At 40.6% G+C, this 22,518-nt stretch overlaps 4 protein-coding genes across 4 annotated transcripts; 1 reads left to right on the forward strand and 3 right to left on the reverse strand.

Annotated features, from left to right (window-relative positions):
• Nucleotides 1-984: 984 nt before the first annotated feature.
• LOC114768848 (extracellular calcium-sensing receptor-like) lies at nt 985-4,405 on the reverse strand. The gene is made up of 6 exons (XM_028961229.1): nt 4,130-4,405; nt 3,756-4,047; nt 2,671-3,489; nt 2,336-2,563; nt 2,114-2,231; nt 985-2,008 (listed from the first exon to the last, which is right to left on the reverse strand). The coding sequence occupies exons 1-6, from the start codon at nt 4,372-4,374 to the stop codon at nt 1,095-1,097; spliced, it is 2,616 nt and encodes an 871-aa protein (XP_028817062.1). The 5' UTR covers nt 4,375-4,405; the 3' UTR covers nt 985-1,094.
• A 908-nt stretch (nt 4,406-5,313) lies between these two features.
• Nucleotides 5,314-9,523, forward strand: LOC114768846 (extracellular calcium-sensing receptor-like). Its single transcript, XM_028961227.1, has 6 exons — nt 5,314-5,578; nt 6,153-6,450; nt 6,912-7,709; nt 7,941-8,168; nt 8,390-8,513; nt 8,616-9,523. Exons 1-6 carry the CDS (start codon nt 5,349-5,351, stop codon nt 9,521-9,523), a joined length of 2,586 nt encoding a protein of 861 aa, XP_028817060.1. The 5' UTR covers nt 5,314-5,348.
• An 820-nt stretch (nt 9,524-10,343) lies between these two features.
• Nucleotides 10,344-13,552, reverse strand: LOC114768847 (extracellular calcium-sensing receptor-like). Its single transcript, XM_028961228.1, has 6 exons — nt 13,479-13,552; nt 13,107-13,401; nt 12,136-12,945; nt 11,687-11,908; nt 11,475-11,598; nt 10,344-11,399 (listed from the first exon to the last, which is right to left on the reverse strand). The coding sequence occupies exons 1-6, from the start codon at nt 13,535-13,537 to the stop codon at nt 10,486-10,488; spliced, it is 2,424 nt and encodes an 807-aa protein (XP_028817061.1). The 5' UTR covers nt 13,538-13,552; the 3' UTR covers nt 10,344-10,485.
• A 1,505-nt stretch (nt 13,553-15,057) lies between these two features.
• LOC114768945 (extracellular calcium-sensing receptor-like) lies at nt 15,058-19,560 on the reverse strand. Its single transcript, XM_028961486.1, has 6 exons — nt 19,331-19,560; nt 18,881-19,175; nt 17,490-18,299; nt 16,331-16,552; nt 16,085-16,208; nt 15,058-15,982 (listed from the first exon to the last, which is right to left on the reverse strand). Exons 1-6 carry the CDS (start codon nt 19,558-19,560, stop codon nt 15,069-15,071), a joined length of 2,595 nt encoding a protein of 864 aa, XP_028817319.1. The 3' UTR covers nt 15,058-15,068.
• Between the last annotated feature and the right edge of the window lie 2,958 nt (nt 19,561-22,518).

Genomic DNA, 22,518 nt, shown 5'->3' on the forward strand with positions numbered 1-22,518 from the left:
ATAACCGTCCTCCAGATTGGAGCCAGGTGCGTCTCCATGTGCACCCAATCGGGACAATGCCATTCGAGTATAAGTTAAATGTTCATAAGAAAATTATATTTATTGTTAAAGGCTTTTATGCAATATGGCAAATAAAACCGCATGAAAATAGTACATAGTGTCATTACTGTCTTTTTTGGAAATGTGTAATGCATGTGTCTAATATGTAAGTGTGGCTTCATCTAGTGGTGGTTCACTGAAGTGCAGAATTGATTAGAACATGAAAGACCATGACAAGAGGTTTTTTAATTTCAGTGATATTAAATTTGTACTAATTTTTATCAAATTTCTTCATCTATGTCTACAGTGCTAACGACTGCATGAAAGCATTTATCAAATAATGTTTTTGTATAACATGTAATTGTTAAATATCATAAGATATAATGGTTGATTAATTCATCATAGATTATGGGACATTTTTTAATGCTTAAAACTGTTTTTTAAATTTAATTAATTGTACCTGATCTAGTTGTAAAGCTCAATTTATTATTATAGAAACACGTTGACGTGTCATCATGAGATGTCTTTTCAGATTTTAGAATTCAAACTGAAGAAATATGAAGACAAATATTTTATTTGACTATTGATACAAATCAGTCAGTACAATGCACTAAAGACAGTACAATTCAAATGAGTAATAAAATAAGAGTTACATATGTCAATGTAGTATAAAGTTAAAGTTATTATTATTATTAATAAGACTTTGTGTCATACTCAAATAAGTGCTCATTTGAACAAAGATTATTAAGTAACTTTCAAATAAAGAAATCACTGCATAATTATTATTTTTATATTACTAAGTCATTTACATTTAGAGCATTTATCAGACACCCTTATCCAGAGCGACTTACAACCAGTAGTTACAGGGACAGTCTCCCTGGAGCAACTTAGGGTTAAGTGACTTGCTCAGGGACACAATGGTAGTAAGTGGGATTCGAACCCGGGTCTTCTGGTTCATAGGCGAGTGTGTTACCCACTAGGCTACTACCACCCACCAGTCATATTCTATGTAATGGACGTATGTGGGTTTACAAAACACATTTACATTTTTAAAACTAATTATTTGTAGTGCCTCGTCCCATGAGAGCTTTCTTTGTGTTTCTCTCTGGGCGAAGCAGAATGATGTAACACTTTGGTGCAAATATAGCAAATAATAGGCCAAAGCTGGAGGCCAGGATGGCAAAGATCTCCACAGCATCTGCATACTTCCCTGGGGAGCTGACATAGGCAGGGATGAAGGCGATCCACACAGCACAGAAGATGAGCATGCTGAAGGTGATGAACTTGGCCTCATTGAAAGTGTCTGGAAGGTTTCGTGCCAGGAAGGCCAACAGGAAGCTGACAGCAGCCAGTAGACCAATGTAGCCCAGCAGTGTAGCAAACCCAGCCATTGAGCCCACAGCACACTCAAACACAATCTTTGAAGCCTGGTATGTAACATTTTTTTGGGGTGTGGGGGAGGCTGTGGACAACCAGATGACGCAGATGGCCACCTGAAGAGCAGTTAGGATCAGAACAGTGCCTCTCTGCTGTGGAGCACCAAACCACTTCATGAGTCCCTGACCCTCAGGCTTTGATGCCTTAAACACAGCCACCACCACCACGGTCTTCACCAGGATACTGGAGACACAGAGAACAAAGCTGATGCCGAATACTGCATGACGCAGCTGGCAGGTCCACAGTCTGGGCTGACCAATGAACAGCAGAGCACACAGGAAGCAGAATTTAAGTGATATCAGAATTAGAAAGCTCAGTTCTGAGTTGTTGGCACGGACCACAGGAGTGTGACGGTGATGGGCAAATATGGCCAGAACTCCAGCACAAGTACACGCACCAAGCAGAGAGGCTGTGGTCAGTGAAATACCCAAAGGGTCCTCATAGGATAAAAATTCAGTCTCTTTAGGAACACATTGGTCTTTCTGAGGGTTTGACCAGAATTCTTCCGGACATTTCAAACATTCAATGGAATCTGAAAAAAATGAAGATGCAGAAAGACATCTGACCTCACATGATGTACCTTGATAAAAAAACACACACGTTAAAAGGTATAATGTCTTCGTCTAACAGTTTTTACCTGTACTGATCTCACCGTCCGCGCAAGGTATGCAGTCGAAACAGCAGACCGGCAGACCCTTTTTTCTTGCTATTCTTGTGCCCTGCGAGCAGGGTTCACTACACAAAGAGCGGGGGGGCTGTGAAAGTTAACAATGTAGACATCTTATTGTTTAACCTACATCACATGAAAAATCCACATACAATTATTTCTTAAATTATGTTTAAAAGAAAAAAAAATCACTTTGTTATTTTCGAAATTCCAAAAGATTTTTTCCTCATCCAGGCTGAGCACTTTCCCAGCAGGCCGAGATTCATCTACAACACCCACTGTGCGAGCTCTCATTGTACCATCTGGCATCCCTATCCAGTTCACAATGTCATAGATGGCCAAGGCATCACCATTTTTGTCAAAGGACACCTGATCTCCAAAACTTGTGGTAAAGTTTACATTCTGTAGGTAGTAAAGTAGCTAAAGGGAACATAATAATAAAAAAAATTATTTATTCAAGAATTAAACTATTCTACTTTATCTGGCAAAGTTAAAGTTCAGAGGTACAATGATATAGAAAAGTGTACCTGCCAGGGCTGAATATTGTGAAGGCTGGCGCAGCTATGCCCACTGAAAGGTCCTTTTCCTGGCACGCAATTCAGCAGGTTGTGAAGAGTGTGTGCCAGGGCGTACACTGCTTTGTAAACATTATATGCAGGTCTGAGTTCAGACACATCACTATATTCCATGTCTGCTGTTGTTACGTCCTCGTCTCCAGTGCACACTCTTCCCTCAGTTTCGGTCTGAGCAACATCGGGTGCAAATCTGCACTTGAACATGTCCTCCCAGAATTTTCTGACCAGGTTATTTCCAGGGTCATTGTCAGGATGGAGGCTTAGCAGAAACTCCCTCATCCCTTCTATCTCTCCCCGGCGTATTGCAATGCCTAGAGTCCCCCTGAGGACAGGCTGCATGCGCAGGGTGAGGAAAATAGGATTTAGAGACCAGGCCTCACTGGCAATCCACTGTCGTGTTAAATTTAGACGTAGCACCTTGTCCATGAGAGACAGCATGAAAGCTTCAGCCGAAAACACCACAATGACACGGGATGTAGACTGTTGAATGACCCCTATTATACGTTCTATCTCCCTAATATCATTGTCTTTGGGCAAAATTTCAAAGAAGGCCACACAACCACCAAATCCACTGATGTCCTGTTGAAAGGACTGTGCAGCATGAAGGCCGTAGTCGTCGTTGCTGACAATGAGCCCCACCCAGGTCCAGCCAAAGTGCTTCAGGATCTGCATCATGGCTCTCACCTGAAATGCATCACTAGGAATGGTCCTGAAAAAAAAGGGGTAGCGGCGCCTGTCACTTAAACAGGAACAGGTGGCATAGTAACTTACCTAGAAAAGTCAGTAAAAAAAGAGAGAACTGAGTCACACATTTGAACAACCTAGTGGAATACAGCGACATACATAACTTCAATACAAAGAAATAAAATGTGCATGAATTGTTAACGGAATTTGTGTGTTTTGTGTATATCTGTGAAGAATTATCATTATACGTCAGTAGTCAGGACCGTATATACAGAGAGAGTGAGAGAGCTTTGGAACAATTTCAGCACATCCATAGACAATATATGAGAACTTAACATTTTAACATGTCATACCATTGGCATATGAAATAAGCCCAGAATGCTTGACATTGCAATAGAATGAGTGGATGTAGAATCTCCCACAATTGCCAATACAGGAGGTGACCCGCTACAGTTCAGGTTAGATAAGGATTCATCTTTGCCACTGATGAGGGCCATAGCTGCCCGAAGAGCCACTCCAAGCTTTATGCAGTTGTCGTAAATTCTGAAACCCAAAGTTACGTTGGGAAGTAGATTTGGGTCCCTGTTAATTTCATCTACAGCATACGCCATAGCCAGTGCCATCTTGAAACCATCCAAATCAAACCTGATAAAAGTGTAAAACAAAGATGAATGCCCAAGCTCACAATAACTTTCTGTTATCTTCAGACATGATCCTTCCCACTCACTCGTGACACCATAGGTGCTGTGGATCAGTTCTGAAAGACAATTCGGGAAACTCAGTGACCAAGTGAACCTCGAATAGACCTCCAATAATTATGTCGCCCTCCCGCTGCATGCCGACCAGCCGAAACTGCTTCCTCTGCTGACAGGAGTCATATGTCGCCGGGCTGGAGAAGACAGAGTTCGAGTCGACTGGGGCTGATGAAGCTTTCCAGGGCAAGTACAGAAACAGACACAGAGAGACCAACATCTCTGCTGTCCCTAACTGTGCCTTTCGCAGTGCAACCTGCCCAAGATGTGTTGGGATGTGTTGTTATATGACAATGGGAGTGTCATTTTGACTTGTTGTTTAATTGTGGGCGGTCCTGCAAAAAAAGGAGTGCACAGAACAGATTTAACTTTACACTGCAGATGTAGTCTAAAAGTATATATTCTTTTTTATTTACTGTTTAAAATATTCTTAAACATATAGTGTACTAAATACATTTTTTATGCTGAATATGTATCACAGCTACATGTCTTAAGTTACATTCAAACGCTTCACACTTTGTGGTTACACTGCAGCAAAACTAACTTCACTTGAAAAACAGACAGTTAAACAAAAAATTTTTCCCAATCCTCAGTAAACTCTTCCTCTATTCAAAAGGGTCTGCAGATGGAGAAGTAAAAGACCACAGTCACGGGTTCAAATCCCATTGAGTCCCCGAGCAAGACACTTAACTCCAGGGGAACTGTCCCTCTAAATACTTATTGCAATTCAATTTAAATAAGGCCGTCTGCCAAAATGCCATACATGTAAATATAAATGAGAACAGAAAAAATCTGTCTCATCTCACTTTCAGCATCCATCCCTTCACTGTTTGTCTTTCTTATGGTGTCATGTTATGAGCTTTGCCATGTCTTTATTGGCCCATACAGAATAGTTTTCTATATGAATTTAAATGTTTAAAAGCATGGTTTTATTTTGAAATATTGGGCAATTATTAGAGAATTTATATATGTATTTCTTTTTTTTTCTTTTTCGCATTGAAATAAAGTGTGCACTATGGTACCTATACACATCACACATCCTCTTCAGTACGATTGGCTTGTGTTACTGTCCATCACATGTCTTCAGTGAAGCGCATGCAAAGACCCTTTAAAGGATGTTGCGTCCTGCCTTGCACTGAGCTTGGTGGTACAGCTTGACTTCTGTTCACATGTTGTGCTCTGACAGCCTCTGACATGTCCGCAGGTACCTCTGAGTGGGTCTTGTTGGGTATCTTGCTGCTTTCCTATAACCTGTTAGCAGGTTTTACTTTGGGATCAGAATGTCAGAGACTAGGAGACTTTAACCCACCCATGCTGGAGGCAGATGGGGATGTTGTGATTGGTGGGTTATTCCCTATGCATTATATGGTCTCTGAATCAGACCAGACATATGCTTCCAAACCCCAGGCAAGCGAGTGCAGTGGGTGAGTGAAAAGAAATCTGGAATAAGAAATACCCATTTCAACCCGCATGCATGTATATGGACTTTGAGTGTGGTTCTTGTTGAGCATTTTTTGGCTTTAATTTATTTTGTCAAATGTTGACTATATACTTCATTAGCAAAGCTAATTTCTTTTCATTTATTTAATTATTGTTTTTATTTGTGCATTTGGAGCTTTAACTGATATTCTCTCTTCTTCTATTATTTAGTTTGCTTATCTATACATAAAATATTTCAATTAATGAAGGTACATTGTTTTTTTTTTGTTTGTTAGGTTTTTTTTGCTACTACTTGCTGAGGGAATTGAACATCTGTTACACAATTCTAATAGATGTTTACCACTCTTTGGTTAAGGATCAGTCTTCAAAGGGTGAAATTAAAAACATGCATTGTATTTAATTTTATTCAGATTCTGAAAAGAAGACCAAGCCCATCATTTTAAGTCTTTATTTAGGAGGTGCAAATGAAAGTATCAGTCATGAACACCGGTTGTTGTTAAGCCCTCTGTTGTAAACCTTTTATTTGGCTAATTTTACCTAATTCCTGCTTCTCTCCAGATTTGATGTACGGGCTTTTCGGTGGGTTCAGACAATGGTCTTTGCCATTGAGGAGATAAATAACTCCAGCCTGTTGCCTGGAGTCAGACTGGGTTACCGGATTCTGGACAGCTGTGACCATGTACACACAGGGCTGCGGAGCGTGATGTCCTTGGTTAGCTTTTCTTTGGGCCAAGATAACAGCTCTGAGGTTCTGCAGTGTGTGGACAGTGCCCCTGTGCCTGTTGTGATTGGACTGGCATCCTCCACGCCCACCCGTTCTGTGGCACATGCACTAGGACCTTTCAGAATTCCATTGGTAGACTAAATTTGTGGCATTTTGTGTGTCTGTGTGTGTATCTGGGAAGAGGGATTGAGAGAATCCTAAAAAACATTTGAAAAGAATAAGGTGTTTGTTACAAAATAACCTAAAAAGAACCACAATGCTCAACTTATGTAAATTCTTATGAGGAGATATATTTTGATTGAAACATTTTAATTTGTAACATTGTAACATTTAAAGGCATTTAAAAGGTAATTAAAGGCTCATTCTGTTCCCATGCTTATCACAAAGTATGAATTATGTAACTACTGTGAATATAGAAAATCTTCTTTTGTAAAGTCTTTTTTCAAAGTAAAAGGGCAGACATTAGAATGAACTTAGACCATGAAGAACAATTGTTTAAAAAAAAAAGAATAAAATATATAGATAGAATAGATTCAATTATAGAAATCATTCAATGTACACATTTCTTTTTCCATCAAACCTGTGTCTTCTAGGTGAGCTACTTTGCAACCTGTACGTGTCTGACTGACAAGCAGGTATACCCCTCCTTCCTGCGAACAGTGCCTAGTGACTTGTTCCAGGTCCAGGGCCTCGTCCAGCTGGTTACCCACTTTGACTGGCGCTGGGTGGGCACAATAGGCACAGAGGATGACTACAGTAACTATGGCATCCAGGCTTTTGCTGAGCATCTACAGACCTGGGGTGGCTGTGTGGCATTCCACCGAACAATACCCAAGGAGCCAACAGAGGCTCAGATCAATGCCATCGCTGACATCCTGGAGACCTCTACGGCTCATGTGGTGGTAGCTTTTGCTACCGAGGGACAGCTGTACAGCCTACTGACTGAAATTGCCCGGAGGAATCTGACACACTTGCAGTGGGTGGCCAGTGAAGCATGGGTGACTGCTGGCTTGCTCACTGCGCCAGAGTTCCACTCTGTTTTAACAGGAACTTTGGGCTTTTCTTTTCGTGGCACAATGATACCTGGACTCGCTGACTTCCTGTTCAAGGTGCGTCCTTCTCCCGGGTCGGTCTTTACTAATATGTTCTGGGAGGAACTATTCAGATGCAAACTGAGTTTTGCGTCAAATGCAGATCCACAGAGCAAACTCTGCACTGGTAATGAAGACATAAAGGCTGTTAGAAGTAGCTACAGCGAGGTATCAAGAGTCAGGATCTCTTACAATGTATATAAGGCAGTATATGCCATTGCCCATGCATTGCATCAACTGCTGAAGTGTGGCCCCAAGGACCAGGCCTGTAATAACACCATGACAGTAAAACCGTGGCAGGTAAAGAAACCACTGTGTATGCAAACATATATACATATACATATATAACAATATTTACTTGACATTTTAAGCATTTTTATGGCAGAGACAGACAAATGACATTAAACTTCATGACAGTCTCGAAGTTTAATGTAATTTGTCTGCCATAAATGCTTGAAATGTCAAATAAATGCTGTCATACTCACAGCAACATCAAATGCTTTCATGTCATTATAATAACATTTCCTGTAGCTCCTACATTACCTAAAGCAAGTAAACTTTACAAACCAATTTGGAGAGAAAGTGTACTTTGACTCGAATGGTGAGCCAGTGCCTCTGTATGACATCATCAACTGGCAGAAAAGCAGCAACGGACAGATCCAGTTTGAGAAGGTGGGCAGCTATGATGGCTCTGCCCCTTATGGGCAACAGCTGCAGATGGATCTAGATTCAATCAAGTGGTCTGGAGGGCAGTCCCAGGTATGTTCTGTCCTGCTTAAAATACTAGCATAATGATAAACACAGTTGAATGTTCCTTGACACAGTAGGTGATTCAAGATTGGTTTATTGTCAGTACAACCGTATACATGCAAAGTCTTTCTGGCTCGAAAGACTTATTTACATAATTTCAATAAATGGTATTATTCCATACAAAGGATGTTATTTCAGAACTTAATATTGATGAACAGCTTCCCCCTCAGGTACCCCTTTCCCTTTGCAGTGCCAGTTGTCCTGCAGGAACTCGGCAGGCTTCACGCCCTGGACAGGCACTCTGCTGCTTCGACTGCCTGCCTTGTGCTGATGGAGAGATCAGCAACAACACAGGTGTGCATGCAAACATTACAAGCCTCTCACCTTCAGAAAACAAAGCTCTGATTTGCTTCAATGGCTAAATAATTCTTATTGTTCTCTTTTTTGCCCTTCCAGATGCCACAGAGTGCACTAAATGCCCACTGTACTACTGGTCAGACAAAGACAGAGTGACTTGTGTAGCTGGGGTGGAAGAGTTCCTCGATTTCCAAGAAACTATGGGCATCATCCTGGTAATTCTGGCCCTTCTTGGTGTTACTGTAGCAATGGCCATCACAGTAATTTTCTTCTTCTATAAGTCTACCCCTATTGTAAAAGCCAATAACTCAGAGATCAGTTTCTTGCTTCTGCTGTCAATAAAACTCTGCTTCCTGTGCTCCCTGGTGTTCATCGGTAGACCTTCGGCATGGTCCTGCCGTGCCCGTCAGGCAGCATTTGGCATTAGTTTTGTTCTCTGCATCTCCTGCATTCTTGTCAAAACCATTGTAGTGCTGCTGGCCTTCCGGTCTACTTTACCCGGCTCAAATGCACTAAAACTATTTGGGCCACTCCAGCAGAGAGCCTTCATCCTTTGTTGCACAGCTGTGCAGGTGATACTCTGTGCTAGCTGGTTGGCCCTGGCGCCGCCTGTCCCTTTCAAAAACACATCTTATCAGGGTGGGAGAATCGTTTTAGAGTGCAAGGACGTGTGGCCCATCGGTTTTTACTTGGTGTTGGGATACATTGGCCTGCTGTCTGCCCTCTGCTTTGTGCTTGCTTTCCTCGGGCGTAAACTTCCGGACACATTCAACGAAGGCAAGCTGATCACCTTCAGCATGCTCATCTTCTTTGCTGTGTGGATTTCCTTCATACCGGCTCATAACAGCTCACCTGGAAAATATACAGTTGCGGTGGAGATGTTTGCCATACTGGCCTCCAGCTTTGGACTTCTGTTTTGCATATTTGCACCAAAATGTTACATTATACTTTTCAGGCCTGAACAAAACATAAGGAAAGGTATGACAGGCAAATATCCAAACAAGTAATTATTCTGGGAAATATAAGATGTGGTTTGTGTATTAAACAAGAAGTAGAAATGAAATGACACTTTGTTTTAATGAATGTTTTGTATATACTTTGGAAAATATGATTGTATTCATGTTGTAATAGTAAATAAAAAATCAATAATTGCATCATTTTGGGGGAGTTTTATTGCACAAAGTCAGTCTTAAAATTTAAAACACCTAAAAAGTTTCCTTAACTGTTTAATATCAGGGTTTCGGGAGCAGGAGCCCATCCTGGGTCATCGGGCAGGAACCCATCATGGTCAGGCTGCCAGCCAATACCAGGGTGCACACACCATTCACTCACATGCTTTCACGCCTACGACTAAATTACAACAGGACCCAGGTTCAATTTCCAGACCCTGGAGGTGTGGATGATTTATTATAAATGCACTGAATTGCTGTATTATTAAATATGCACTGGACTTAAGAGCTGTTGTAAAACTGTGTAAAAATAATACACAGTCGTTAATGCACGGTCAATAAGGTCATAGATGCTTTAAAGTCATACTGATTTTTTTACCATCACAGCTTTAAAAAAAATTTAATAGGAATTAATGCAGTTCAAAATATTCAAATATCATTCCAAATATAAGTCCAGTATTATTTCCAGACAGAAAAACACATTATCAAAAGTTGAACATGCCATTTCACACTAATAAGTGAAATGTAACATTCATCTTTATTTCAGTAATTTCAGTATGTACTGATATTTATAAAACTCACATCCACTGTTTTGTTTCCCCAGACTATTTATTTGTGTATTGAACTTTTTATACATTCTATTGTTCACTTTCTGCCATGACAATGTAAATACGGGACTAATAAAGGGTCATCTTATGTTATCTTGTCTTATCTCTTCCGTCAATAATAAATAAAGACAAAATGTGGAGCATTGCGTACATATAGTAAATTTGAAATCTGCCAGAATTGGCTTATTATTCTTAAAGAGCTTTGGAGGCCACTTTCCCCATCACATGTCTCTTGGTGTTTTGATGTGGTCTGAATACAATAATGTAGCATTTGGGGATAAAAATACACGCAATAAGTCCAAAACTTGAAGCTAAAATGGCAAATATCTCCACAGCTACAGTGAACTTGCCAGGAGAGCTGACATAAGCTGGTATAAAGGTGATCCAGACAGCACAGAATATCAGCATGCTGAATGTGATGAATTTGGCTTCATTAAAGTTATCAGGCAGCTTACGAGCCAGAAAAGCCAAAACAAAGCACAAGACAGCCAGGAGGCCAATATAACCCAACACGGCCCAGAAAGCCCCAGCAGAACCAAGGTTACATTCAAGAATGATTCTCTCTTTATAATATGACACATTCTTTAATGGAATTGGAGGTGACAATACCAACCACAGTGTGCATATCAGGGCCTGAACAAAAGTAAAACAAACTACAGTCATTCTCTGCTGTAAAGGTCCAAACCATTTCATGACATTACTGCCTGGAAGTGTAGCCCTGAAGGCCATTAACACAACTAGAGTTTTCCCCAGAACACAGGAGATGCAGAGGACAAATGTGATCCCAAATGCAGTGTGACGCAGCATACAGGACCATTCAGAGGGCCGACCAATGAAAGTCAGAGAGCAAAGAAAACACAGAGTCAGTGAGAAGAGCAGCAGGAAACTCAGCTCAGAGTTATTGGCTCTGACAATGGGAGAGGCTCTGTGTCTGTAGAATATAACAATCACCACAACAGCTATACATGCTCCTGTGGTGGCACTAAATGCTAATATGATCCCCAGAACCTCATCCCATGATAGGAACTCAACTCGTTTGGGCAGGCATTCATCCCTCTGAGAATTTGGCCAGAACTCATCAGGGCAGGAAATACAGTCCAGAGAATCTGGGGGAAACGCAAAGCACTGTGAACACTAAGTGAATTGTTGAATATTTAAGGTATGTAAGTGGAGCAGCCTACCTGTTTCATTACTGATCTCCCCCTCACCACATGGTACACAGTCATAGCAGCAGACAGGCTTTCCTTTCTGTGCTGCTTTCCTGGTGCCTGGGGGACAGCTTGCACTACACACTGACACAGGTACCTACACACATACACACACACACACCCACACACATAGTCAATGGCATGGTTTTCATTTTAACTGCAAAGAAACTGAAATTGAATCGTACCTGTGTTTGTCCACCAACCCAGGTAATTTTTTTGGTCAGGTTGAGTGCATGACCTTTAGGCTTAGATGCATCATAGTAACCCACTGTCACAAAACTGAGGGCCCTGTTTTCAGCTACCTGCCAGTTTATGACTTCGTACTTGGCCACAGGGTCACCATTAATGTCAAAATTAACAGGGTATCCATTAACAGTGAAATTTACCTTTTTAAGTTGCGCGAGAACCTGAAACATGTTTAAATACAGGTTGGTGCTGACATGATTACAGAAATTGTACAGAAATAATCATACAACAATTTCAAACAAACATTTCAAATATGTATTTCTAAAGATTTCTGAATACATTAGCATTTTCTTTTGTTTTTAACACGTTAACACAAACATATCTGACTAAGAATTGTTAAGTTTGTTAAATTAATAATAATCAATAAAGGTCACACATGTGTTTTTACCTTGTATGGCTCAGCAAAAGCATTTCTATTGCACTGTGGCATTGAATATGGCCTGTCCTCACACACAACCCTGTGAATAGCATGTGCTATGGCATATGTCGCTTTGTACACCATGTTTGTGACTCGTAGCTGTGATGTGTCTGTATAGGGGATTTTTACAGCACGCAGGTCTTCATTGCCAGTACACATTTTGACACCTTGCCCAGTCATCAGGTCTGCTTGCTCAGGGGGCAGTTTACAGCTAAATGTGTCCTCCCAGAACTCTCTCAGCAAGGGTGAACGGGTCACCTGTACTGCAGGAAGGTCTAGAAGGAACTCCCGGAATCCAGGGATCACAGCTCGCTCCACACTGAAGCCAACAGCACCAGCAAACACTCCATATGTCAGCATCTCTGGATCTGATACCCAGGATTCACTGCCAATCCACTGGAGTGGGGGAAGTGGTTTGTATGTTAACTCCTCCAGCAGTATACGCATGTCACCTGAGGCAACAAAGGCCACAATGACACGGGAAGTGGATCTGCGGATGATATCGGCAACTCTTTGCACCTTGCTTCTTGGATTCGTTTTGAAAAAAGCCACAGAGAATTCTATGCAAATTCCCTCCTTCTGTGCAGCTCTCAGGAACGATGCCATCCCGTTATTTCCATAATCTGAATCACTGCGAACTGCTCCAATCCACGTCCAACCAAAGTGTTTGACCAGCTGGGCCAGTGCTGCTGCCTGGAACTGGTCACTGGGGATGGTTCTAAAGAAAGATGGATGCTGTTGCTTATCACTCAGACAGGCACACGTGGAAAAGTGGCTCACCTGTAATTTAAGACAGAGTGGTCAAATGAAAAATAGTCTTCTATGAATAAGCTTTCAAATTTACTATTATTTGTGACATTTATTCTTTACAGTTCAGAATGCAGAAACCAACTTAAGCTTAATTGTTGCTATTATATTTTTACAGTTTAAAGGTGCTGGACCTGTGGGACTCCAAAAAGACCAAGCACTCGGGACATTCCAATGCTTGCTGTGGAGGTAGAGTCCCCCAGAACCGCAGCAACGTTTGCCACCTTTGGACAAATCAAACCTGTTGTCAATTCAGCCTCTCTTCCGTTTAAAAACTGGAATGCAACTTTCAATGCCATGGGAACCGCTGCACAGGAGTCATGTATCAGGTAACCTAATATGACATTCGGCAAGAGATCTGATCTGTTGTTTATTTCTTTTATGGCAAATTCCATGGCACGGGCAAAACGCAACTCCCTGGTGGAGAGTCTGAAGGAAGAAGAAAGAAAAGGTGTCATGCAACACAAAAGCCCACTGAGGCTGATCTCCTGTCCGTGCTCACTAACCTCCCAGTGCACTGCAAAGGCTCGGGGTGGCTGGTGTAGTTGGCCTCCACCGCACGCATGTAATAGTGCAAGGAAAAAACTCCTCCAATCACAAAATCTCCTTCCTTAGAGAATACAGGTGGCCTGTAAGTGGCCTGCAGTGTGCAGTTGACAGCATTTGATTCCACTGCCATTGGCTTCAGCCCAAAAATCAACTGAGCTACAACCAGAGACAGAGCTATTACCTGAGTGATACACATCACATCGAAGATGGAGCACTGGCAACTCAGGTTTCTAGGCTTAAATACTGTTGTTTACCTGCCCCTGCTCGCGTGGACTTTGTCTACAGGGGCACAGCGCTGAAGACTAGAGGTGTGGTTAACTCTCACAAACTCATTCCTCTAAAGCAAAATATTTTTTGTGCCTCTGCTCAATAATTAGTCTACATAATCAGTGCTAAATTAAGTTCCTATAGATGCAACATGACAACATGAATGTTTTTGAATTTTTGGTGTTCACTGTGGTAGTTTTATCAATCCAGTGCTGTATGACTGTTTGACAAATTGCATATAATTCAGGGTTGAGCTCAGCTTTACTAGAGCCCTTTGTGTTGAACTGAAATAATGCTTTAGTTATTTTGCTGAAAGGAAGTATTTCAAATGTACATAATTCTGACATGGCAAACTGGGACTGTTTCACAAAAAAAAATTGATATGAAAAAACAGACTGCTGATAAGGAAACGAGTACCCACCCAGCTTATTTCCAATATGCAGAGGACGCATTTAAATAATGCTTTAAAATGAAAGGAGCCCATGGCGCTTATTAATATTTTCAACTAAAATGACTCAGCAACTATGTTTCTGTTGCACTGTGACGATGATGTTGGCTTATTCTTGCCCACAACATAATTCACATTGCATGTGCTATAGAACAAGGTGCTTTATACACCATGTTTGTGATCCGAAGCTGTGAAATGTCTGTTTTCACCCCTCCGTGGCATGACACTGTATAATCATAATCTACGCCAGGTAGGTCTTAACTTTTAGCCCATAGACATAAAACATATTATAGTAGTTGACTTAGAAGTAGATAAATTGGAGTCATTTTTGTCAAAATGCTTTTTAAACATATTTCATTCGAGTAACACATGATTTTTAAACTTTATTATGGTGGCATTAATTTTTTTATCAGTTCACATGTTTGTCAAATTGCATACAAATCATTAGTGATCTCAGCTTTACCGGAGCACTCTGGTGGGGTGGACAACTTTAGTCACACTAAATATTTTTTTTTTTTGTAGAAAAAAAAAAGACATATTGTAAATACATAAGCTAATCCAATATTGCAAGTAATTCTACAACCTGATATGCAAACCCATGAAGTAAACTTACAACATTATTAACAGACATTATCATTGGGACTTACTTTAACCATAGCGTGAATTTTGTTTATTTTTTCATTATAAATGACTTAAACATTTAAAATATTTATAACAGTACATTCTTAAATGAGTTTTAAGCAACAATGTAAAATCACTTTACTAAGGTACTTTGTGAATCTGAAATATTCACACAGCATTTATGATAGACTGGTTCCCATGTTAATCAATATCAGAGAGCCTTAGATGGTACCTTTCCCAGCATATGTTTTCTAGTGTTTTGGTCTGGTCTGAACAAGATAATGTAACACTTGGGAATAAAAATGCATATAATCAGTCCAAAACTTGAAGCTAAAATTGCAAATATCTCCACAGCTACAGTGAACTTGCCAGGAGAGCTGACATAAGCTGGGATAAAGGTGAGCCAGACAGCACAGAATATCAGCATGCTGAATGTGATGAATTTGGCTTCATTAAAGTTATCAGGCAGCTTACGAGCCAGAAAAGCCAAAACAAAGCATAAGACAGCCAGGAGGCCAATATAACCCAACACGGCCCAGAAAGCCCCAGCAGAACCAAGGTTACATTCAAGAATGATTCTCTCTTTATAATATGACACATTCTTTAATGGAATTGGAGGTGACAACACCAACCACAGTGTGCATATCAGGGCCTGAACAAAAGTAAAACAGACAACAGTGAGTCTTTGCTGTAAAGGTCCAAACCATTTCATGACATTACTTCCTGGAAGTGTAGCCCTGAAGGCCATTAACACAACTAGAGTTTTCCCCAGAACACAGGAGATACAGAGGACAAATGTGATTCCAAATGCAGTGTGACGCAGCATACAGGACCATTCAGAGGGCCGACCAATGAAAGTCAGAGAACAAAGAAAACACAGAGTCAGCGAGAACAGCAGCAGGAAACTCAGCTCAGAGTTATTGGCTCTGACAATGGGGGAGGCTCTGTGTCTGTAGAATATAACAGCCACCGCAACAACCATACAGGCTCCTGCAATGGAACAAACAGCCAATATGATCCCAAGTACTTCATCCAATGACAGGAACTCAACAGGTTTTGCCAGGCATTCATCTCTCTTAGAATTTGGCCAGTATTCATCAGGACAAGAAATACAGTCCAGAGAATCTGTGTAAGATGCAGAGGAATGTGAACAAGGGCAGGGTTGACCAGGTCTTTTTAACCTGTTTTTGCCTGCTGATTAGTCTACTCCAACAAATTGTGCCTCACCTGTCTCATTACTGATCTCCCCCTCACCACATGGTACACAGTCATAGCAGCAGATAGGCCTTCCTTTCTGTGCTGCCTTCCTGGTTCCTGAGGGACAGCTCTCACTACACACTGAGAGAGGGACCTACAACACACAAAATAAAAGCCAGATGAAGAGAAAGGGAAGAGAGCGGTGATAGCGAGAACTACACACAATTGTATTAATGTACACAGAAAGTAAACAAACTTGATGATACATAATTCTACCTTCTTTTGCCCACCAACCCAGATGATGTTGTTGCTTAGGCTCAATTCCTGACCTTTGGGCTTCGATGCATCATAGCGACCTGCTGTCACAAACTTCAGGGAACCATCTTCAGCAATTTGCCAGTTTATGACTTCATATACAGCAACTGGATCTCCATTTGAATCAAAAGTAACTGGATATCCATTTACTGTGAAGTTGACCTTTTTGAGTTGCTCAAGAACCTGAACAGTGAACACAGATGCATTGATACAAATGTGAAACATATAATGATGAATTTGCCATGAAAGAGCAAAACAAAACAACATATAGGTACACCAATCATGAATTGATGACTGTAAGAACATCAACACTTAACCACATTGTGTTGAACTGAAATAGCGCCCTTGTTAATTTGCTAAAAGAAAGTACAGTACAGGCCAAAGGTTTGGACTCACCTTCTCATTCAATGTGTTTTCTTTATTTTCATGACCATTTACATGGTAGATTCTCACTGAAGGCATCAAAACTATGAATGAACACATGTGGAGTTATGTACTTAACAAAAAGTGGAGACCTGGTCTCCACAGTCACCGGACCTGAACCCAATCGAGATGGTTTGGGGTGAAGGCAAAGGGGCCAACAAGTGCTAAACACCTTTGGGAACTCCTTCAAGACTGTTGGAAAAGCATTTCAGGTGACAACCTCTTGAAGCTCATCGAGAGAAGGCCAAGAGTGTGCAAAGCAGTAATCAGAGCAAAGGGCGACTATTTTGAAGAAACTAGAATATAAAACAGTTATTCAGTTATTTCACCTTTTTTTGTTAAGTACATAACTCCACATGTGTTCATTCATGGTTTTGATGCCTTCAGTGAGAATCTACCAACGTAAAGGGTCATGAAATTAAGAAAACATATTGAATGAGAAGGTGTGTCCAAATTTTTGGCCTGTACTGTATAGCAAATATTTTGCTCATGTGGTACACGGGAGCATTTAAAAAATAAATTAAAAAAACTGTCAAAACGGTTGACTATGATAACTAATAGCCACCCTGCCTATTTCCCATGCATCACAGATCTTGCGGCACTGCTTGACTGCTACCACCATCTCTCAAGGTAACAGGAAAGCATTTTATTATCTTTATTTATTTATTTATTTATTTATTTATTTATTTATTTTTACCTTGAATGGCTTAGCAATTATAGTTCTGTTGCACTGTGACAATGACTTTAGCTTGTCCTTGCACACAACATCATGAATAGCATGTGCTATAGCATAGATTGCTTTATACACCATGTTTGTTATCCGAAGCTGTGAAGTGTCTGTATAAGGGTTATCTACAGCACTTAGGTTTTCAGTGCCAGTACATGCTTTCACTCCTTGTGCCACATTTGAGACTATTAGCTTTTGAGGCAATTTACAGTTAAATGTCTCCTCCCAAAATTCCTTGAGCAAAGGAATCTGAGAAGCTTTTGTTGCAGAGAGATCCAGCAGGAACGTTCGCAAACCAGGAATTACAGACCGCTCAACTCCGAAACCAACAGCACCTGCAATCAATCCAGATTTCAGCATCTCTGGATCTGTCACCCATGACTCACTGCCAATCCACTGAAGTGGGGGTGGAGATCTCTTTGCAAACTCGTCCAACAATACACGCAAATCCCCTGAAGCCATGAAAGCTACAATGACTCGTGAGGTGGATCTCCGAATAATTTCTGCGACTCGTTCCACCTTGCTTCGAGGGTTTGTCCTGTAGATGGCCTCAGAGTACTCCACACAGATTCCCTCATTTTGAGCAGCCCTCAGAAAGGATGCCATGCCGCTATTACCATAGTCTGAATCACTGCGAATTGCCCCAATCCACTTCCAGCCAAAATGTTTCACCAGCTGGGCCAATCCAGCTGCTTGGAACTGGTCACTGGGGATAGTCCTCAAAAAAGAGGGATACTGCGTTTTGTCACTCAGACATGAGCATGTGGCATAGTGGCTCACCTTAAATGTAAAGAGAAAAGGTTGAATGGTTAAGCACATTTTTTAAATATTTTGTCATGATGCAATATTTAGTTTTCTGTATTCATTTCCATTAAAATAAGGCAATGTATGTTGGACTGCACTTTGGGTTCAGGGGCTGTATGATTGTAGGGCTCACCTTATGTATAAGATGGTTAATAAAATACCATGATATACCATATAACCTGAAGTGCTTTTTCATGCAAAAAAAGTGTGTTCACTGTGTTCAAATTGTGTTCAGTGATTATGATTATTATAGTGTATTCAGTTGTGTCAACATAAGTGCAAATAATCATAATCATAAATTATCAGCAAAAAATGTAAAGAATTTGATATGTCTCCTGACTCTCTTCCTAACATTTGCACATTATTTGAATTATTCAATACATTATGAAAAATAAGTGTTTATAAAGGAATTACACAAATATGAGAGCATGGAGAAACGTTCTTAATACAATATATGTTAAATTCATCCAATGCTGGAAATGTTGAAATTATTGGGTTATATAAGAGAAATGTTTCTTCTTTCAAGAAGCTGAACATGCACTGGTTCCCGCTCTTACCTGTGGAACTCCAAAAAGACCAAGGACTCGGGACATGCCTATGCTTCCTGTAGAGCTGGAGTCTCCCAGGACAGCTGCAGCACTGGCCACTGCTGGACACGTAAGACCCATTTTAAAGTCAGGGTCATCTCCATTCACAGCCTGGAGGGTTGCTTTCAAGGCCTTGGGAACAGCAGCACAAGAATCATAAATCTGGTAACCTAATGTTACATTAGGCAAGAGATCTGATCTGTTGTTGATCTCTTCTATGGCAAATTCCATGGCACGAGCAAAACGGAGGCCCCTTGTGTGCATTCTGTTAAGAGAGAGAAAGAGTGAGAGACAGGGATGACATAAGCAGAACAATCACTGCAAAAATCAATGTCATGTTTTCTTCATTACAGCCTTATTACTTTAGTTTTTATTAATTTGTTTTTTATAATCACAGACCTCTGTTTGAGGCTCACTAACCTGCCAGTGCACTGCAAAGGCTCAGGGCGGCCGGTGTAATTGTGCTCCACAACACGCATTGCAAAGTGCATGGAAAAGACTCCTCCAACAATAAAATCCCCCTCCTTGTAGAATGCAGGTGAGCTGTAGGTCCCCTGCTGTGTGCAACTTACATAGGTGGTTTCTGATGCCATAGGTTTGAGCCTAAGGACCAGGCAGGCTACAAGCAGAGTCAGAACTGGCTTCCACATCTCTTCGGAGTTGGAACACTGAGAGGTCATGGTGCTGGCTTAAATACCTTCATGCTGTCAACTGGGAGTGGAAGATGTATGTAGGTGTGGCTTTCACATTGTTTTAATCATTATTATAATAAAGCCCCTATGATTTGTATGACAAATATTTATATATTTTATGCCTCTTGTTCCACAAAAATCTTATTTTGGGTTGAGATCTGGTACCTCTGAAGGAAATACTAGTGTATGATTTAATTCATCACAAACCTGTTTTTTCTGCATGGACATGTGTGACGCACAGTGTAGCGGCCTGCCAGGGGAAATAATTGTGCTAGAAAAGCTGAACACGGCAGAAACCGGGTTGCCCAGCGTAGGGCTGGACTGCACGGGGTTGCTGAGGCCTTGGACAACTAAAGGAGTGGGGACTTCTGATGTGTAAGAGGACATCAAGGACTGCAGTGATGGAAGGATTCTTTTGCAGACTGCAAAAGAGCAGTGGTTCATGGGGGAGGATTGAAATAGATTATAAATCAGTGCAAGGGAGGTGAATCCTGAGCCATTTATCTGTGTTCCAAACACATTGGAGCAACGTCTTTGTTCCATCCGGAAGAAAAGTGTGAGAAAATTCTCGCAGGTATTCTCCTGTAAAGCATTGTAAGTTTGACACTCATGACAATCTCTATAATTTAATCTTGGTCTTACTCGTCAACCCATACATTACCTCCTCTTTTGCCGCACCGTTTAAATGGTCAAACATGAAATGCGCTTTATCCAGGGAACCCAAATATCACACACAAAAACATCAACTTTCTTAATCCAGAGTAATTTACATAAGTGCTGTCTGTCAGGATCCTGTCAGGAAGGGGCTACTCCAGGTCCAGAGTTCGGACCGGAGTTTCATGTTCGTCCAGTGTTATTATGTTTCCTGATTTTTTTCACCCGTGTCTGATTGTATAAAGCTGGCTGTTCATCTGTTACGTGATGTTTCCCTTGTCCTGTTCCTTATGTATTAAACCCATGTTTATGGTTGTGCATATGCTTCCTCCTTCCTCGCCATGTCCAGCCAACGTGACACCATCATTGAAAACCCTCGTTTGGTTCACTCGGACCCGATCTGTACATACCATTCGCATGACAACTCAGAACGTTTTATTTTTATAGAATATAGAAAGTGTACTTAAGAGCTCTTTATTTTTATAAACAGGAAGAGTTTGAAGATCTTTAATGACTCGGCTGTTCGGACATCTTGTGGGAATTCATTCCAACACTTAGACTCCAAGACAGAGAAGAGTCTTGATGAATGCTTTCCTATTACCTTCAGAGATGGTGGTACCAGTCAAGCAGTGCTGCAAGATCTGTGAAGAAAGATCTGAAGTAGGAGGGTACTGCTGATTTTTTTCCTTTACCGTTTGGTAATTAGGACTTACATTTATGTTGTGCCCTCCCTCACTCGTTTGTCTTTCATTGTATTGTGTGCATGCATGTCAGAGATATCAAAAGTACAGACAAGTTGAAGTATTGATTGAACTTTTTTCCTCAAGTTAAACTAAAAAGGACATCTTTTCCAACTTCAAGAAGAGATAAATGAAGGGAAATGAATTAAAAAAGCTTAGTTGGTTAATCATTTCTAAACGCATTCATAAAATCAAACTGCAGTAAAACACTAAGGGATGGCAAACTCAATGTCTGTGGTTTTCCAAAAATTTAGATATATCGTGTTGATTCAATCGTTTTATTGCATAACAATGACAAAACTATTAATAAAACTTTTATTCAGAGTTTACAGTTTACATAGCTGTAAGCCAGTTCATATCTTCTTGTCAGGAAACATGGAGTGTCCAATAATGCATTTCATGTGCCTGTTCTTTATATTAATTTCAGGTTGTGTCCATTTGTATAGGAATGATGTCTTCATTGGTAAATCTGTGATACCTAAACTTTTTCTCCAATCTTCAAACTTTTATGACATAGCAAGTTTAAAGATCAATGCAGAGGCAACTACGTCACTGTTGGTGATGTAGTTTGGAAAATTGTTCCCACGTTGTGAATGTTAGCATTAGAGAACAGTAAGGAAGGATCTGAACAAGGTGGTGTTGAAGGGGCACACACCGTTAGGGTGTTCTTTTAGAACTGAATCAGTAGAATCAGTTTAAAAAAACAGAGTTGGTGAAAAAAGTTGTTCACTGAATCATTCAGTGCTTGATGAACTGATACAATGCTGACTGGTTCAGGTTTCAGATCACGGCTTCCATGACAACAGCGTTGAGACTGTTGCTTTGACAAACACGTTTGTAAAAATTATCTCGTTTATAAATCATTTGGCAGTTCGAGATTCATGGGTTAGCCGCTTAGCCAATATGCCACCACTGTCCCAATTGTTCTGTGTATTTAATTCCTCTGTGAGGGTGCTTTGGTCCAGTTTGGTTGTATAAAGTGCTATTAAAATGAAGAGGGATTAATGTGGGTTGGATTATGCTCATAATTTATTATTCTTATATATACTTATAAATACATCACAAGAGGAGACAGACATAAATGTTTAATTTGTTGAGTTGCAAAGTCTCACACCTATGGATGCATGTACAATTTTAAATATTCCACTTAGAGCAAGCTTATACAGTAAATCTATATCAAGGCCAACCATTTACATTTTTACATTTACATTTAGGGCATTTATCAGACGCTCTTATTCAGAGCGACTTACAATCAGTAGTTACAGGGACAGTCCCCCTGGAGCAACTTAGGGTTAAGTGTCTTGCTCAGGGACACAAAGGTAGTAAGTGGGATTTGAACCTGTGACTCTGTAGTCTTCTGGTTCATAGGCAAGTGTGTTACCCACTAGGCTACTACCATCCCAACCACACACACTATGTTAATTTGCTAAATTATGTAACATTTTTATTTGTTAAAATGCAGATAAAAGTATGAAAATATGTATTCAAACCAATGCCATTAATATACAATAAAGTATTTTAC

Source organism: Denticeps clupeoides, chromosome 19 (genome assembly GCF_900700375.1).
Source record: "Denticeps clupeoides chromosome 19, fDenClu1.1, whole genome shotgun sequence".
Classification (NCBI taxonomy): Eukaryota; Metazoa; Chordata; class Actinopteri; order Clupeiformes; family Denticipitidae; genus Denticeps; species Denticeps clupeoides.

What these genes read in the sequence shown, in the direction of transcription:
- LOC114768945 (XM_028961486.1), bottom strand. Translation starts at nt 19,560, where the DNA reads ATGTGGAAGCCAGTTCTGACTCTGCTTGTAGCCTGCCTGGTCCTTAGG. An exon ending in TAATTGCTAAGCCATTCAAG is followed by an intron (nt 16,553 to 17,489) that starts GTAAAAATAAAT and finishes TTCACTGTTCAG; the next exon opens with GTTCTTGAGCAACTCAAAAA. An exon ending in GGAGATCAGTAATGAGACAG is followed by an intron (nt 15,983 to 16,084) that starts GTGAGGCACAAT and finishes CATCTTACACAG; the next exon opens with ATTCTCTGGACTGTATTTCT.
- LOC114768846 (XM_028961227.1), top strand. Translation starts at nt 5,349, where the DNA reads ATGTCCGCAGGTACCTCTGAGTGGGTCTTGTTGGGTATCTTGCTGCTT. An exon ending in TGACAGTAAAACCGTGGCAG is followed by an intron (nt 7,710 to 7,940) that starts GTAAAGAAACCA and finishes CATTTCCTGTAG; the next exon opens with CTCCTACATTACCTAAAGCA. An exon ending in GGTCTGGAGGGCAGTCCCAG is followed by an intron (nt 8,169 to 8,389) that starts GTATGTTCTGTC and finishes CTTCCCCCTCAG; the next exon opens with GTACCCCTTTCCCTTTGCAG.
- LOC114768847 (XM_028961228.1), bottom strand. Translation starts at nt 13,537, where the DNA reads ATGCGTGCGGTGGAGGCCAACTACACCAGCCACCCCGAGCCTTTGCAG. An exon ending in CCTTTGCAGTGCACTGGGAG is followed by an intron (nt 13,402 to 13,478) that starts GTTAGTGAGCAC and finishes TTCTTCCTTCAG; the next exon opens with ACTCTCCACCAGGGAGTTGC. An exon ending in GGGTTGGTGGACAAACACAG is followed by an intron (nt 11,599 to 11,686) that starts GTACGATTCAAT and finishes GTATGTGTGTAG; the next exon opens with GTACCTGTGTCAGTGTGTAG.
- LOC114768848 (XM_028961229.1), bottom strand. Translation starts at nt 4,374, where the DNA reads ATGTTGGTCTCTCTGTGTCTGTTTCTGTACTTGCCCTGGAAAGCTTCA. An exon ending in ACAATATTCAGCCCTGGCAG is followed by an intron (nt 2,564 to 2,670) that starts GTACACTTTTCT and finishes TGTTCCCTTTAG; the next exon opens with CTACTTTACTACCTACAGAA. An exon ending in GGACGGTGAGATCAGTACAG is followed by an intron (nt 2,009 to 2,113) that starts GTAAAAACTGTT and finishes CATTTTTTTCAG; the next exon opens with ATTCCATTGAATGTTTGAAA.